Source organism: Rhinopithecus bieti, unplaced genomic scaffold, assembly GCF_001698545.2.
Source record: "Rhinopithecus bieti isolate Rb0 unplaced genomic scaffold, ASM169854v2 scaffold_35538, whole genome shotgun sequence".
Taxonomy (NCBI): Eukaryota; Metazoa; Chordata; class Mammalia; order Primates; family Cercopithecidae; genus Rhinopithecus; species Rhinopithecus bieti.
Window position 1 is genome coordinate 2937573 of NW_016815913.1, and position 15942 is coordinate 2953514.

The window sequence follows — 15942 nt, forward strand, 5'->3', positions numbered from 1 at the left end:
TACTGTAGGAAAAAAAGTAAGTTAGTGAATGTAATAGCACTTCAAATGGAAGAAAATCCTATATAAATTTCTTACATCCCTTAGAGACAACCAACAGCCATGTTATCATGGATGTTTCTACTGTGGTTAGTCAAGATGAAGAAATATAAAAAATGTTTTGTATATCTAAGAACAGAAGTATCAAGTTGAAAATAATATAATATTTAAATGGTAATCTAGAATATATCCCAATTCATAACATGGCAAGTTATGATGCAATTTTTAAATAATTAATTGTCACATTGGCTTTAATACATTCTAAGTGCCTCAAAGAACAATGACTACTGATGACCTTGTTAACTCTTAGGGAAAAACATAAAAAATTAAACACTGTAGGGATCTAGATGCCTCTTCAAAAAAAAAAATAATAAAAAACTTATAGGGAAAATGAGTATTGCATAATTCCATTAGGGAAACTAAAAAAAAAGTAAAATATTACTTCGATACAAATCTTATACAAGAATTCACAAAATAGAATACTACAGAACAGTAAAATAAGAAGCTAAGAAGATATCTTTATTCACTTTAAATTACATGTTGTACCCTGATGTGCTTACTAAGTTCATTCGAGTTCACAAAAAATTTAAGGGAAAATTTTTCAGTAAGCTGATAGGATAATGATTTTTTTTTAGTATTTTATATTATCATTTGGAGGCAACGTGCTTCAGTTTGAAGTATATTTTCCACTCCTCTATTTTTTAACTCTATATTTATATCAATTATGTCACTGCTCTTTTCATCTTATAAGCATAATTTATTTTTAAAATAAACTGGTTTCTTTTCTAAATAACAACATGTTTATCCACATTTGCATTTTTTTGTTTTTTTCATTATTTTAACTGCCACTTTTATTTTCTTATGTCAGTGTAATTCTATATCTTAAACATCTTTAATCATTATTTGACTTTATTAAGAAGAGAACTTCAAAAGAGAGAAAGTTTCACTATGTGGATTTATATGCCATTTACTTCTGTAGCTGACAATTCAATGTCTGCTACAAAATGTTTTACTTATAACTCTTCCATAGGTAGATGGGAAAATAAATCCATAAATTAAGGCTCTAAGAACTTTAGACAGAAATGAGAACTTCCACTACCATCCTCATCCCCAAAGTAGCACATGTCCTCAATGCACAAGTTGCCATTCTTCAGAGGATTAACTACAGGACACTTCTGAAGTGAGAACTATTTTTGCCAAAGTTTTGCCAAAATTTTGCCAAAGTTCACTTACAAATCACAAATGTTTTATTCTTCCTATACCAGTGAAAAATATAGCAAGAAACTAATGGGAAAAAATCTGACTGCATATAGTTTTAAATTATACCTTAAGAAAGCATGGGAATATCCCTGAGCCCATCTCACCAATAAAGATAGACTAACTTCCCTGTGGTAGTTTTATTCATAATTGCCTAAACTTGGAAGCAGCAAAGATGTCCCTTAGTGGGTAAATGGGTCAATAAACTGTGGTTCATCTAGACAATTGACTATTATTCAGCACTGAAAATAAATAAGTGATCAAGCCATGAAAAAACATGCAGGAGCCTAAATGCATATTACTGAGTGAAAGACGCCAATCTGAAAATACTACATTCTGTATGATTCTACAACATTCTGGAAAAGGCATAACTACAGTGACAGTAAAACGATCAGTGGTAGTCGGGGCTAAGCAGGAGGGAGGGTGAATAGGTGGAGCACAGAATTTTTAGGGTAGTAGACTACTCTGTATGATACTATAATGGTAGATACATGTCAATGTATATTTGTCTAAACCCATAGGATGTACACCACCAAGAGTTAACCCTAATGTGAACTATGAGCTCTGGGGGATAACGATGTGTCAATGTGGGCTCATCATCTGTACCACTCTGCTGGAGGATGTTGAAAATGTGAGAGGCTATGAATATATAGGGGTAGGGAGTATCTTTATCTGCTCAATTTTGCTGTGAACCTAAAACTGCTCTAAAAAATAAAGTCTATTAAATAAAAATACTCTTGGCTGGAGAAAGGAGAAGAAAATGATAGACATTGTAAGGTCTCCCCGAAAGATGGCCTTCCTTATTCCTTCATCCCTAGGCAAACAACCTCTAGGGAATTTCAGAATCAGAGAAAAGATGCCCAGCTCTTGCTCTCACTGAAACCCAGGAAGACAACAAGGTTCCCTCCATTCTAGGGAGAAAAGCATGTTATCTTTAGTCAAAGATGTCTGAGCCATTCTGGGTTCCCTGTAGCCACAGGGTGAAACAAGAGAGCACTTTTCTTATATCCCTTAGAGACAACCAACAGTCCTAAAGTCGTCTTGCCAGCACACAAAAAGGAGTGATATCACCAGACAAAAACGAGATGTCACATGTCTCAGATGTTTGGAGTGGATACAGATATCACTGAGAATATGGACAGATGATGACAAAGGACCAGATGTCACAGTCCTCTGAAGCCTGTGTTCTACATACAACTGCAAGAAGAGTCATGTGGGGAGAAACTATGAATGGATCCAAAAATCTCAACTTGAATAAGAAAACTTTGAGTTAATAAAGTAAAAATAGAGTATTAATATTTACCTCATTCAGCTGGTGGAAGGATAAAAATGTATAAATGTGGTAAAAAAACTCGTGGTTGAAATGGATTTGTCAGAGGCTACTTTAGTTTTTCTAAAAGTAATGTTTCCATTAAATGAAGAATTCACACAATATTTAGAGCGAAAATTTAATTATACTAGACTGTTAAATTCCTGTTTTCACAGTTCAAAATGCCATTTTGTAATAAAGGTATTTTACAAATTCTGTGGTTAAAATATTCCAACTTTTGTGATTAAGCCTCAAATTTAGAAACATTATAGTCAATGAGCTTCAAAGAAAAGTCATTTCTTTTTCTCATTGAATTTTAGGAAATATTTTGAAAAAATATATAACTGTAACAATCAAATGTAGCACATTTAGAGCTATAGACCTCTGTAAGGGCTTGCCTGGACTTGCTAAACTCCAATCTCACCTGTATTTCATTGTTCTTTTTGACTCAAAGGGATGTAAACATTCTCTAACCTTCTAGTCCTTACCTTGAAAAACAACACAGCATTTACATATTCCCAGGTACTTCTGTAACCAAGTCAACTCTCTCCTCTTTGCATAAGGCTTCTTGTCACTAAATTATAACTTACAGCCAAGGCATCAGAGTTTAAAGTCTATATTTTGTCATTTGATTTGTACAAAGTGGTCAATACTAGCAAAAAAATATACCTTGGTGAATTTTGAGTCATTATTATTATCATTGCCCCAATGATATCAATGCCTTTTAGTGGATTTTGAGGGGAGAAAAGGCAATAGAAAAAAAATGAACAAATTAAACTACTATTAAAATATCTGTCAAGTATTAATTGATCAGTCTATAATTTGTTCCCTGTAATATAAAGTATTTGGAATAGAATATCTTAAGATTTATTCAGGTGCAGATGTTTCCAGATTACATAATTTGACTATCAGATGGTTTTAGTCATAATCGTAAATACAATCAAATTAGGGTGAAAATGAAAGACAATTGTTTTATGGCATCCGGAGAAATATAAAAAATAAAGCTGGCTATAAAATAACTAGTCAGAAGAATTTCTATTACTATGGAAGCAAATCTTTTTAGTCCTTATGTAAATTTAATTTCCTTCTGGCTTTCTTCTAATAATGGAAAATCTATATGCATTTTCAAATAGAATATTGATATGCTTCATTGACATTTAATGAGTTCTAATATGGTCACACTGTGCACTTCTACAATCATTTCTGCCTCTACATGATACTAATTGGATCTTTTCCAAAACACATTAGGCCATTTATGCTGTTTGTTGTCTTAAAATGTTCCATTGCCAATTATCTCCAAAAATTTGCTCCAGAGTTTGCTTCTGATTACAGTCATTAAAGGTACTTTAACATTTTAACTTTTCAGTAAAAGAGAAGGTCCTTGTTTTGCTAAAAAATTTTCCAGTTGCAGATCCCTTCACAAAGTTAAAAAAATATATGGAGTATAAATCAATCCATTTATAATTTCTTTCTTGTCCTAAGCAAAAGAAAACTCAGGAAGCTCTAGAAATCATGTTGTGACTCTGAGGAGACAAACAAATGAGAAGCAGAGTTGGGGGATTGAGGTGAAAAAGAATTCTAAACATTTAGAAACAGCTGCTTTTTAATATCTCAAGAGATGTTATTTTGATATATTATACAAATGTATTTTCTGAAGCAGCAGAATCTGAGTACTAAAGTCACACTGCCTGGGACTGAATTCTGTTTTCACCACTTTTTCCGTATACAATAAAAGTTCTCTGATTAAAGTACATTTTTCTCTTTAGAATTTTGCCATGTTTTGATACATGAGCAGAAACCAAACTATAAATAGCAGGATGCAAATTTCGTTTCAAAATATATAATATGTAGCCTTATAAATATAGACTGTAAATATGTACACTAATCTCTTTCATTATTTTTGGTTAGCTGACAATAGGTAGACACAATCATAGTTTTCTCCTTATTACTAGTCTCACAAGTTTTAGTCATGCCCACTAATTGAATAGTTTCAGCTATTAAGGCTGTAACTGCTGATCCCTGTATCTGTCAATCAATATTTGCCTTCATCTACAAATATGGTAACACCAGCATTTTAAAAAGTGAGGATGGCTGTCATGAGAATGTTGGAGTCTTACTCTCCTACAGTCAGAACCAGAACTCTCTCCACTGGGAAATGTCACCATAGAAGATTAGTTGGCTGCAAAATTATAGCAAAGATGAATTTGGTCTCCATTATCCCCACTACGGTTCCTCTCTTAAATATCTCTTCTTAAGAATGTGACACATATTCTAAAGATCAACTAGATTGCCCCATTATTTTAACGCCTACCTGCTTCCTCCTTTGTCTATCCATACCCATATTTTAAAAGGGCATTTTAGTCATTGTGAGACAGAGGCATATTTTCCAAACACAGAGGTTTAGATTTGTAATAAGATTTAGAGGACAATTTTCTTCCGTCATCACTATACAGGATGCTAGATCCTAGAGAGTTGACACTTATCTGCCTTACTCATCTTGGATTCCCCAGAGTTTAGCTTAGTGCCGGGCAAATAGAAAGGGTTCAAAGTTGGTTGTTAAACTGAATAAATGTGGTCAGTGATTAGCAACTTAGCGCACTGGTTTAATTCTATTAGACCACATAACAAATTACTGAAATCTCCTGTTCATAGATGGGTCTTCCCAACTAGACGCCACGTTCCTCAAACGTAGAAACCTCATTTTTTCTCACCAACCCCAGCGGGAGTCTTGGCATAGAGAATTCGCTCTTGATAGCTCTCTTACTTATTGAAATTAAATAGTTATAAATCAGTATCGGAAAGTAAAGCGTCAAGGAGAAACTATGAGAAATGTAAAGGCTGTAACAGGACTGGTTTGCTGGAAAGACGGAAGAAAACTAATGATAAAGCAGTGTTACAATTCCTGCTTCTGGAGCACCAATTAAGCTTTTCTGCGCTCAGGTTGCCTTAGCAACTTTGGAGCGCGTCCGCCCCAGCCCCACCTCCAGCCTCACCCCAAGTCCATCTCCCTCTTCTTCCGACTACCCCAAACCCTTACTTCCGCCCCAACCTGCCAGCTGGGACCTAGGGTCCTACACTCTATGCCCACGCTTATCCTGCCTGACTAAAAATATGGTATCAAATTACCAAAGTTAGAAAGATGTTTTATAAATATAATCCATACTTTTTTCTCAGATATATAAACGCAAAAGCACAAGACATTTGTAATTTAAAAGCGCTACCTAACATGAGCTCTTAGGGCCAATTTTCAGGCAGTGCGTTGGATAGCAACAACTTCGGAGGTCCCCAGCTTGCAGAGGGAGACGTGGAAGTGAGTGGAGCCGGGCGGTCCCGAGCACACTAGCGGAAGTCGTGCTACCCCGGGGAGTTAGCGTCTGTTCTAGATTCATCCCGGCGCCACCATGTAAGTGTTTGCTTACCGACTGCCTTAATCCCTGGTCCCGCTGCGCGACCCTGACTCTCTCCCGCTCCTTTCCTTAGGTCGAAGGTTTCCTTTAAGATCACGCTGACGTCGGACCCACGGCTGCCGTACAAAGTGTGAGTAGCTCGGCCGAGATGGGCCTTTTGGGGCCGGACAAGACGGGGCTGGGTTGAGGGTGACCCGAGCCTTTCCAAAAACTACCCCCATGCAGTCTTCATCTCTTCAGTTTCTCTACCTTACTGGCTCGCGTCCTTCCAGGAGTCTCTCCCACCGGAGCCTGCGAGGAGAGGTCCGTACTTGCTCGCTAAGTAGCAGCTTGGCAGCTTGGCCCCAGCACGAGGGTGTGGGTGTGTTTCTGATTAGTGACCTCCCCTCGGAATTCGTTTGGTGGGCAGGTGCAGCGAGAGGACGGGTGGACCAGGTTCTGGTAATTTGCTGGGATTCTTAAACAGCCCCCATCTCCTGGATATTAGAAAAACGTTTCACCGCTTTCGCCAGCTGTTTGAGGAAGTTAAGGAAGATATTCCATCCTGATAGTCAAGACTTTGAAATTACTTGAACATTTGTTATTCCTCGGCTTCTGAGTTTTGTTGTGTATTAGTAACTCAGCAGTCGGGCATCACAAAGTAATGAGACTCGGCTCACACCTTTCCTATGTTGGGATTTAATAGAGTATTTAGTGGGAATGGGAAATGCAGAAGAGGAGAATAGTTTATCCATGTGGGGCCTTTACTTATCCTTCGCAGTTGAATGATAGATTTTAAGTAAACACTCTTGAGGTTAAGCAGTTGGAAGTAGCATGAAATGTAGCAAAGAACAGGATTACAATAGGATTTTTTGCATAATTAATTAGTACCGTGGCCTACCTAGCTGTTCAGTTGTTTACCAATCCATGATCCATACAACCTCTCAGCCTTTTGATCCCTTGTTCTTTTCATCTCCAAAATATCCTTTTTACGCTTTATCTAAGGTGTTCATGGTTGCAGCCTAGAACTGAAGAGTCCAATAATTGCTCCATCTCTAAGATGTCGTTTACAGGCACTCTTAAGGATAAATACATTCTCTCCTACCTGATTTACTGTAATTTCTCTTCTACAACGTTTCATTTAATCCATCGATCACAGTGGTTTTTAATCTATAGCTATCCCCACTTCTATTCCTTACCTTATTCCTTGTATAGTTAAGAGTCCATTGGTCCATCTTTAAATCATTCTCATGCAAACGCCCTCAACTCTGGTGGCCCTGTCTCTCCTCCTAGCATATTTTGGTTAGTGAAACACCAGCTCTGAAACCAGCTATTTGTATTATCTGTACATAACTGACTGCCCCTGGCGAAAATAACAGACTGGAGGGTTTTACGTTAAGTTCATGACTACAATTAATAGTACCTAGTACTTTACTACATTCTTCAAGTTTGCTCATTTTCCTGCTTATTCTCGGAAAGGATTGTTTAAAAATTTCAAACTTTCCGCAGCTGCTCTCTCCCTTGCTCTCATGCCATCAAAGGGAAATTCTATCATCTTTCCACCAATATAAACCTACCACTGCATTGATATATCCTTTAATTTCCCGTCCTTTTAGAATGGAAAAAATGACTTCACTCCTATGAAAAACCACTTGAGCTCTGGTTCCTATCTCTTTCAGTCTTGTCAAGGTTAAAGTAGATGGAGTCCAGTGCCCCCTCTGTCCTCATTATTGCTTTTTTCCTCTATACTGGATTATTCTCATCAATATGCAAATGTCCTCTAGAAAGAGAGCGTGAGAAGGAAGGAAGAAGAGGATAGAGTAGGACAGTAACATTAAGAGCCTGGAACATTGTACCAGTTCAGTTAATGTGTGGTGACTGAATGAATTTAGTAGGTACAACTGTTGTTTAGTATATATGTGTGTGCGTAGTTGTGTGTGTATGTAAGGATGTGTGTGTGTAAAATTCACATAACATGTCAATGTGTGTACAAGGATATCTCTGCTGTATTTTCAAAGTAAATGGTAACTAGTACTTGGGTACTTGACAAGCTTGCCATTTTAATCTTTCCTTCCTTTACACTTGTTCTTTTCTGTGCTTAGAATGCCGTCTCATGACCACAACATATTTTATAATAAAAATCTCACCTCTATGAATTTTTTTTTTTTTTTTTTTTTTTTGAGAGAAAGTCTCGCTCTGTTGCCCAGGTTGGAGTGCAGTGGCGCCATGTTGGTTCACTGCAACGTCCGCGTTCCGGGTTCCTCTCCTTCCTCAGCCACCCGAGTAGCTGGGACCACAGGCGCATACCACCATGCCCGGCTAATTTTTTGCGTTTTTAGTAGAGACGGGGTGTCACCGTCTTATCCACGATGGTTTCTATCTCCTGACCTTGTGATCCTCCCACCTCGGCCTCCCAAAGTGCTGGGATTACAGGCGTGAGCCACCACTTCTGGCCGAAGATTCTTCTAATTGTCCACAGAGTTAATCTGGCCCTTTCGTTACCTGTGGACTTAGTCTTTATAATGATTCTTACCAATTAATGTTATTATTTTGTTTATGTGAGATATTTATTTTTAAAAAAGATGCCAGTAATGTACTTTAAAAATTCTCATTAATGTAAATTTATTCAAAACACTGGGATAATTTAAGTACCTATTTTATGAAATGACTGGCAAATACAACTTTAGATAAGATCTGTGCAGTCACTGTAACTCTCATTTTCTCTAATTTTCTGCCAATTAGAACTTGCACTAAAAGATGTTTTCATTTTTTATTTTTATTGGCTTGTCTGTGGACACTCACCAACTTAATATACAGATAGAAACTTATTTTAATGAGCATCAATATGACATTTAGGTATATTTTAAGGACATTTCCAAGTCTCCAATTTAAAAGTTAATTGAACTCCGAGGGTTTGGAAGTTCTCCGATTGATGCAGAGTTTTAGGAAAATGAATCTCAGCTTCTTAACTACATATATACTGCAAAAATAATTTGTAACATACTGTTGCCTAGTTTGTAAACTATGACATTGCCAATTCATTAGTTTTAAACAAATGGCTATCCTTTACATGTTTTATTTTTTGCACCCCAAAAAAACATTCGTAAAGAAAGGGTAAAAATGATACTCATTTTCATCCTTTAATAGTATTTTGGAGTTGTGGAATGAGGGCAGCCAAGAAATCTATTCACATTTCTATTACTGAAAACTGGTACCATATGCTGTTCCTGATACAACAATTCTTGTAGTCAGAGATCTGTAGACTGAGTGAGGAGCCTGGGCATGTTACATGAGAATAATGGTAGCTGGTATTAAGACACTTAAGAATAATACAATAATATGGTGGTGACAAATAGAGATGCTTTCAGTGAGAAATGTTAGCTTGTCAGTCTCCTCTGCTTTGAAAGATTGTTTTCTGTTTTCACTCATTGTAATTTATGTTACCTTAGAAATCTTATTTTTTAAAAGAAATTTTAAAAACCTCTTACTGTGTCTTTAAGTGTTTTCTTAAGGTATAAAGTAAATTTCTGTTTTGAATTTTTTTGTTGGAAAATTAATACAGATTGACCCTGGGACTAAGTCATTAAGAAAAAAAAAAATCTATTTATTCATGATCTTTAAAATACTTGCCATTTTACGAGTCAGTTAACAAAATCACTCCTCACTCTCCAAAATATTATTTCACATTTTTACTTAGCCCATTTTAAATGATAGTGGGAAAATCACTTCATGATTGGCATTTCGCCATAATAAACTTCATGCATTTTCATTAATTTGGTCTACTAATTTTGAACATGATTATTAAGAGTGCACAGAAGGTTCATCGAAAGCTTTATGATCCAGTGATGCTTCCCAAGTAGCTTTCTACTTACAATGAAAATTATAACATTAATGGGTCAAGTGCATAGGTATTTAGATGGGAGGTAAAGTGGACTGAAGACCAAGGAGAGCTTCACCTTTTTGAAATCCATCTCTAGAAACAAACAGCAGTTCAAATGCTAGACTTACGTGTATCAAAGTGTTAGAAATATGTGAATCTACACCTGTAGAGGTTAATTCTCAAGTGGAGCTCGGGCACCTTGCCAGCCCTAAGGCTAGTTGCTGTTTGGGTTGTGATTATTATTGTTTTGAGTTAAAGAATGTAGTATGCAATCAAAATCACTAACTTTGAAACTGCAAAGTCAGCTTTATCCAGATCGGCTACAGTAGCGGAAATAAGGAACAAAGGGGCTTTTTTAGAAAATGCTGACTTTAAAAGAAACTGTTTTAAAATTCTTCTTGCAGACTCAGTGTTCCTGAAAGTACACCTTTCACAGCAGTCTTAAAGTTTGCAGCAGAAGAAGTAAGTACAGAAGTTGGAACAGCCTTTATGGAATGCGATTTGGCAGTATGCTTCAAACGTCTTTAAGATTTGCATGCACTTTGAACCCATCATTTCCATGTGGCTTCATTACTAGGTTTATGTTATCAAAAAGTTGTAAGTAGGATGATGGTTAAGACTTACTTTCAGATATAAGAAGCATGAGTTAAACAAATTGACATATCTGATTAATGCAACCATTGAAAATTATAAGAATTTATGAGACTTTATGAAAATTAAAAGGCACTGATTTTAAATGTGTTTTAAAATGCAACGTTATATCACATTATATTCTATATACTGATATTTTACTAGTCTTGATTCCAAAATTCCAATTTCATAAAATCTTTATCATAGTTTTCAGATTTTCTATATGAGCATGTGAACTGTCAGTAAAATTTGTTGTTTTGAAAAGTTTCTAGTTTTTTAAAACGTGTTTGAGTTTTCTGTTTTATAAGAAATAATTTTTTTCATCCAAAATTATTAGAAATATCTATAATGCAACTTTTTGGGCATGACACTTGGAAAAGTAGCTTAATCTGGTAGAAATGGCACCCAAATGTGACTTGGGAGACTTAGGGTTCCTGTTATAGGTGTATCATTAGTTAGCTGTATGACATGATGCAAATCCCTCTTTTTTATTCTGCAAAATGGAAGTAGTTAATACCTGTCCTTCCTCTCTGATCAAGTGATTTTGAGTAAAAACATTATTTACTGAAATTTTCTGTTGAGTTAAAAGTGCTAAATAGGTACGTTGTAACCCAAATCAAAACGTTTTGGTTCAGAATCTTTTGAAAAGTTTATAGTCACAGAAAAATAATTTTCTTAACTACATTAATAAAAAAATAGCTTAACACAGAATCCTGCCCTGTACTTAACTGATTTATGAGAAGTCAGCCAATCCAATCAGTGCTCAAAGCTCCTTGTATTGTCAGGAATCACTAACATCATTTGTCACTCATTCAGAATTAAACTGCTAACTAGTAGCATTTGTTTTGTGTCAGTGTTGATATATTCTTCATGCAGAAAGAATAAGTTAAATAAGATGTGACACAAATCTGAATATAGCATTGTCATTATTGTTTACTGCACAGATTACTTGCAAGAAATATTCCTAGTCTGGTGCATAACAAACTCCACAAATTCCAGATTTAAGAAGTAGATCTATACAAGCTCTAATTAATATTTATTATATTTTGTAGTTACTTTATTGTGTGTCCTTTATAATGCAAAGGCATTTTTGTGAACCTGGTTTTCTAATAAAAGTAGAAGAAAATCTTAACATACAGTAGTGAATAACTAAGAAACACCAGACAACTATATATATTGATTAAGGTAGTTTATAAGTAAAGCTTACAGTAGAGTAAGCTATAGAAAAGAAAATATTAAGAAAATCATAAGAGAAAGTATATGTACTATTCATGAAGTGGAAGTGGATCACTATTATGAATCATAGGTGTTACATGTTTAGAAAGGATATGACTTTCAGATTGTTGTAAGAGGGACTTTCATGAGATGGCATTGTAGAATCATTCAGTGAGAAAAAAGTTGACTCAAGAAAGCAAGAGTCTGGATTTAAATTCCTGGTAAAATTGCCTTAGTAGTGATAATAAAATTTCCCAGCACATGACTGGGGTACGTAATGAATTGTTGAAACCTGCAAAGAGCCCTAAATTATAAGAATTATGGAATATCTGAGGAGGAAAATAAATGAAAACAGAAGACCACAAAAGAATACTTTGCATTCAGTAGAAGACCTGTCAGTACAGTAGGACAGAAAGGAATAGATTCTGCATTTTACATCACTAGTGATGCTTCCTCATAGTTTAACCATTTCTTCCACATTCTGCCTAAAGGAAAAACTGTCAGCAATTGATTTTGGTTTTTAAAATCATAGGTTGCTGCTACATGGATGTGACTAAGAAAATACATAGCTTATATAAAATGGGCATGATGTAAAAGACTAAATCAGTAGGATAACTAAAAGCTTTGTGGGACTCTAGCTTTAGAAATCTGAGAGGCCTGTAGTTAATTTGAGCGTTTGATCAAATTCTTATTGAGATTACAGCCTGTGCAAAATATTTGTGATGCACTTTTAAGTTTACTTAAGTACACTTTGAAATTCTTTAAAATTTTAAAATCTTTAAAAGGACACAAGTGTACCACATTGAGATTAAAATGTGTTTATTAATTTGTACATAATACTAAAACAAATAATTGTTCTCAGGCATGTTTAAGGCCTTATTTTAAAAGTTGATTCTTCAATTTCTAATTTAAAATAAGCTTTTAGTTTTTCTCAACTGTGTGTATGTAATGATTATAAATGCCTAAAGTAGTGTCTCCCGGACAACTAGAACCACACACAAAGTAGTACCACCAAAAAAAAAAAAAAAGGGTCGGGGGGGATCATGAAGAACAGGAATTATTGGTCAAAAAATATGAGAAACAGTTCATTTCTGTTAGGAGTATATTAAAGTCTTTTGAGAAGACCACTAGTTAAACGTGTTTTCCAAACTTACTTGATCACAAAACTGTAATATCTATAAAGTTAGTCCATAGCACAGACATGCTTAATAAGTATTTGTTGGATAAATGCGTAAACTATGAAGACATAAACACACTTTCACAACTGCTGGTCTCTTTAAGAGATAGAATCTACCTTTTAGCTACCAATAAATTCCATACCACATGTCATAGATTTTAGAAACACATCTTTTTAAACATCTCTGAAGTAGATCAGGGGAGGCTTGCTATCACTGTTGGCCAAATGGCATTCTCATAATTGTCTAGGTAACGTCATCTACACTTAATTATGATTTCCTAATGACATAATTGGACTATTGCAATCCTTGAGCTTTAAATCAGCAAATCATTAAAGAAGAATGTAAGGAATACAAGCCTTGGTTGTTAACTGAAAATGTTATGTAGGCACCTGCCATTAAACACAGAGAGCATCTGTTCAGATCTTGCAATTTCTATGCAGAAATTTTAGGAATAATCTCATCAGTTTATTTTGTGTATGCTTTTTGCTAGTCAAGATAATTATAAATGACAAAAGTGGTGGATAAGTCCTAAAGAGTAAACATTGATCTGGGCATAAATTGACAGTGGTTTTTCATTTTTGTAATGCAAAAAATAAGGTATACTTTTATAATTAATGGTGTCCTAAATACAATTGAAAGCATTGTTTATAGTACAGGGGTTTTTTTTACAGATGAAGCATATGATATAGTCCAGTTGACCCTTGAATAACATGGGAGTTAGGGGTTCCAACCCTGTGTGCAGTTGAAAATCTGCATAAAACTGTTTTATTGATCAAAAACTTTACTAGTAGCCTACTGTTGACCGGAAGCCTTACTGATAACACAAACAGGTGATTAATATGTATTTTGTTATGTGTATTTTATATTGTCTTCTTATATGAAAGTTAAAGAAAAGAAAATATTAAGAAAACCATAAGAGAAAGTATATTTACTATTCATTAATTGGAAGTGGACCATGGTAAAGGTCTTAATCCTTGTCTCATGTTGAATGTACTGAGGAGAAGGAAGAGGAAGCATTGGTCTTGCTGTCTTAGGAGTAGCGGAGGCAGAAGAAAATCTGCATATGTGATTCAGGGGTCAGCTGTACTTTCCTTGATGGTTTCACTTATTCTAAAAGATTAATCCCACTTTAGAATTATAGAATTGGTATTTGTACCCCATTCTTACTAATTATCTTATAGTTTTATGTGTGTGTGTATATATATATATATTTTTTTTTCCTTCTATTTAGTTTAAAGTTCCTGCTGCAACAAGTGCAATTATTACCAATGGTAAGAATTCACTGTAAAATTATGTATTACCTCAAATTTATAGAAATGATGTAAAAAGAACCAAATTAATTAAAATGAAATACAGAAAGCCCCAAGTATATGTATATCAACATAAATGATATACTTAGTGGGAAACACTAAGTCAGGGTTATGGTTCATAATTAGCTCCTTTCATTTCTTTGTGCTTTTGGTATAGTATAGCACTTTATAATATCTTTTGTCCTTACCAGTTCATGCCAGATTATAACTGAAAATAACTTTATTTAGCAAGTTTTTTTTTTTTTTGTTTTGTTTTAAGTAAAGTTGTTTGGTAAATGCTTTAGAATATAGAAGGTTAAGCAGGAATGTACCTTTGCTATACCTTTCCTGATAGAAAATTGTATCTTGTAGGCTTGCAATAATGAGAATTTTCTTCAGTTTTAGGTATATAATTAAAAATCTTAATATCTTGGAAAACTGATAGTCGATGATGATGCAATTAGTCTTGTGAGAAAAGAGTGAAATAAGATGAGGAGTAAAGATTGCAGGGAGGGCTTAACTGTGTTTCAAGTATACAGTGTAGTATTGATCAGTGCTGATGAGTTGCCCAAGTGCAATTTGGATAGACTAACAGGAGATGGGTTTAATGTGCATGATATAACTTAGATAAGATAGAATTTCTCACTCTAAAACATTCTACATTCTGTCACATTTAAGTGTTTCTCTGTTGGAAAAACGCTGGCTTACTACCTGGAAAGTTTTAGGTCATAACTTAGTAACGTGTTGAACTAAATGACTTCACGAGCTCTCCCAGCCTTAAGATATTATGACCCAGGGCAATATGAATATGATTCATGCCATACCTAAGGTGCTTTTTAGTTTTTTGGAAGAAATGACAAACATTATTTGTAATTCTATGTGGCAAAATAAATTAATAACTTGTATTCCATAGAACTTACCAAGATCATTGCATTGACAGATACTTTTGACTAACCCAGCAATGTGTATGAATGCAGAATAATAGATTTTAACAAATAATTTACCTGAAAGATTGTCACTCGTGTTCTTAGATTTAAATTATTTGATTTGTGTCTATATACACAGCTGCACTATTTTGGCAAATCTCTTTTCTTGCTAGTATTAAACCATTTTAGCTTTAGAAATAATGTATGTGATTTTACAACTTATTTTCTAGATGGAATAGGAATAAATCCTGCACAGACTGCTGGTGAGTATCTATTTGAAAACTCATAGAGCGATGGGTGAGGTTATATATGTCAATTGACACTGAATATTTAAGCTATTCTAATTATACTTGACAGTATTTTAACATAATGGAGCTGTTTTTTTAGGGATTATATACCAGTCTTTACCTGTGTGTCTGAGTAATAAGTTGTTTCATTGTGTATATCGATTGTAGATGTTTTTGGCCATAAGTAACAGAAAACCTAATAGTGGGCTTAAGCATTAAGAGTATTTATTATATATAGCAAAAAGTCTGTAGATAAGATTGCTTTCTCATTGGAGTAAGGATTTTTTGACCTACCTCTTAAGGTAGTTGTCAGATAGTGAATGTAAAGTGCTTAATAGCTTGGATTATTTATAGAAAGCATTCATTAAGTGCTATTATTATTATTTTTAATATAGTCATTTACATTTCAAAGGGCTGAGTCTACACTCAGGTTTTCAGACTGTTAAATTTATACAGGTGATATATTGGTGTCCTAACCAGGAGGCAGGGTAAAAGTAGTCTCACACTTTATAAAAAAGTAGTCTAAAACTTTTTAAAAAATAGTTATAT

General features: G+C 34.7%; 1 protein-coding gene across 1 annotated transcript in view; it reads left to right on the plus strand.

The window, feature by feature from the left end:
- The first annotated feature begins 5855 nt into the window (after positions 1 to 5855).
- UFM1 (ubiquitin fold modifier 1) overlaps positions 5856 to 15942 on the plus strand; it is a 13846-nt gene continuing 3759 nt past the window's right edge. The window contains exons 1-5 of the mRNA XM_017854156.1: positions 5856 to 6005; positions 6083 to 6139; positions 10273 to 10330; positions 14123 to 14162; positions 15337 to 15369. Coding sequence (XP_017709645.1) covers positions 6004 to 6005; positions 6083 to 6139; positions 10273 to 10330; positions 14123 to 14162; positions 15337 to 15369 — 190 coding nt within the window. The 5' untranslated portion in view covers positions 5856 to 6003. The remainder of the gene's footprint in view (positions 6006 to 6082; positions 6140 to 10272; positions 10331 to 14122; positions 14163 to 15336; positions 15370 to 15942) is intronic.